Source organism: Corapipo altera, unplaced genomic scaffold, assembly GCF_003945725.1.
Source record: "Corapipo altera isolate COAL_440 unplaced genomic scaffold, ASM394572v1 61100, whole genome shotgun sequence".
NCBI classification, from domain to species: Eukaryota; Metazoa; Chordata; class Aves; order Passeriformes; family Pipridae; genus Corapipo; species Corapipo altera.
The window spans coordinates 403-1,329 of record NW_020891710.1 but is presented as its reverse complement, the minus strand read 5'-3'; the positions used below and the strand labels follow the sequence as shown (position 1 = coordinate 1,329).

The window sequence follows — 927 nt, the reverse complement described above, 5'->3', positions numbered from 1 at the left end:
GGATTTGTTCAGTGCCAGTATCACAGCCTTGTTCCTAAGGCTGTAGACGAAGGGATTTAAGAATGGGTACAGGACTGTGTTCAGCAAAGCTACAATTCTGTTGGTCTTCAAGGAAACATCTGCTGAAGGACACAGGTAGAGAGCAATGCAGCTCCCATATACAATGGATAAGGTGATGAGATGGGAAGAGCAGGTGGTAAAAGCTTTCTTCCTCCCAGAGGCTGCTGGAAGCTGCAGGATACAGAAAAGGATGCACATGTAAAATGCCAGAGTTAAACATAAGGAACCCAGCACGACACAGGATAAGAAAACAGAGTCTATTTTCCAAAGCAGGCTGGTGTCAGAGCAGGACAGTTTGAATAAGGGGGAGTTGTCACAAAGAAAATGGGGGATCCTGTTGGAGCCACAGAAGGACAGCTGAGAGAGGAAGAGCAGGCGGTAGCTCAGGAGGGTGAAGCCGATGAGCCAGGCAGCAACAACCAGGCAGAGGCAGAGCTGAGGCTCCATGGTGGCAGCGTAGTGCAGGGGTTGGCAGATGGCAACCCAGCGGTCAAAGGCCATGACAACAAGCAGGACAAACTCTGTGCAGCCCAGGGCAAAATAGAAATAGGATTGGGCAAAGCAGCTGCTCAGCGAGATGGTTTTCTGGTCAGAACTCAGGATGGCAAACAATTTGATGCTTGTGGAGGATGTAAACCAGATTTCCAGGAACGCCAGGTTGCTAATGAAAAAGTACATGGGGCTTTGCAGGTGGTGATCCACACACACGAGGAAAATGATGGTTGCATTCCCTGTCACTGTTGTCAGGTACATGAGCAGAAGGATCACAGAGAGAAACAGCTGCAGGCTTTGATCAAGCCCTGGGAAACCCTCTAGGATGAACTCAGTAACTGCTGTTTCATTTGCTGCTCCCATGCTGAATTTCAG

General features: G+C 49.2%; 1 protein-coding gene across 1 annotated transcript; it reads right to left on the bottom strand.

Moving 5' to 3' along the window:
* Nucleotides 1–6: 6 nt before the first annotated feature.
* On the bottom strand, nt 7–915 carry LOC113942593 (olfactory receptor 6C3-like; the record flags this gene model as incomplete). The annotated part of the gene is made up of 1 exon (XM_027633696.1): nt 7–915. A coding segment is annotated over exon 1 (909 nt), but the record flags the coding sequence as incomplete, so codon positions are not given.
* Between the last annotated feature and the right edge of the window lie 12 nt (nt 916–927).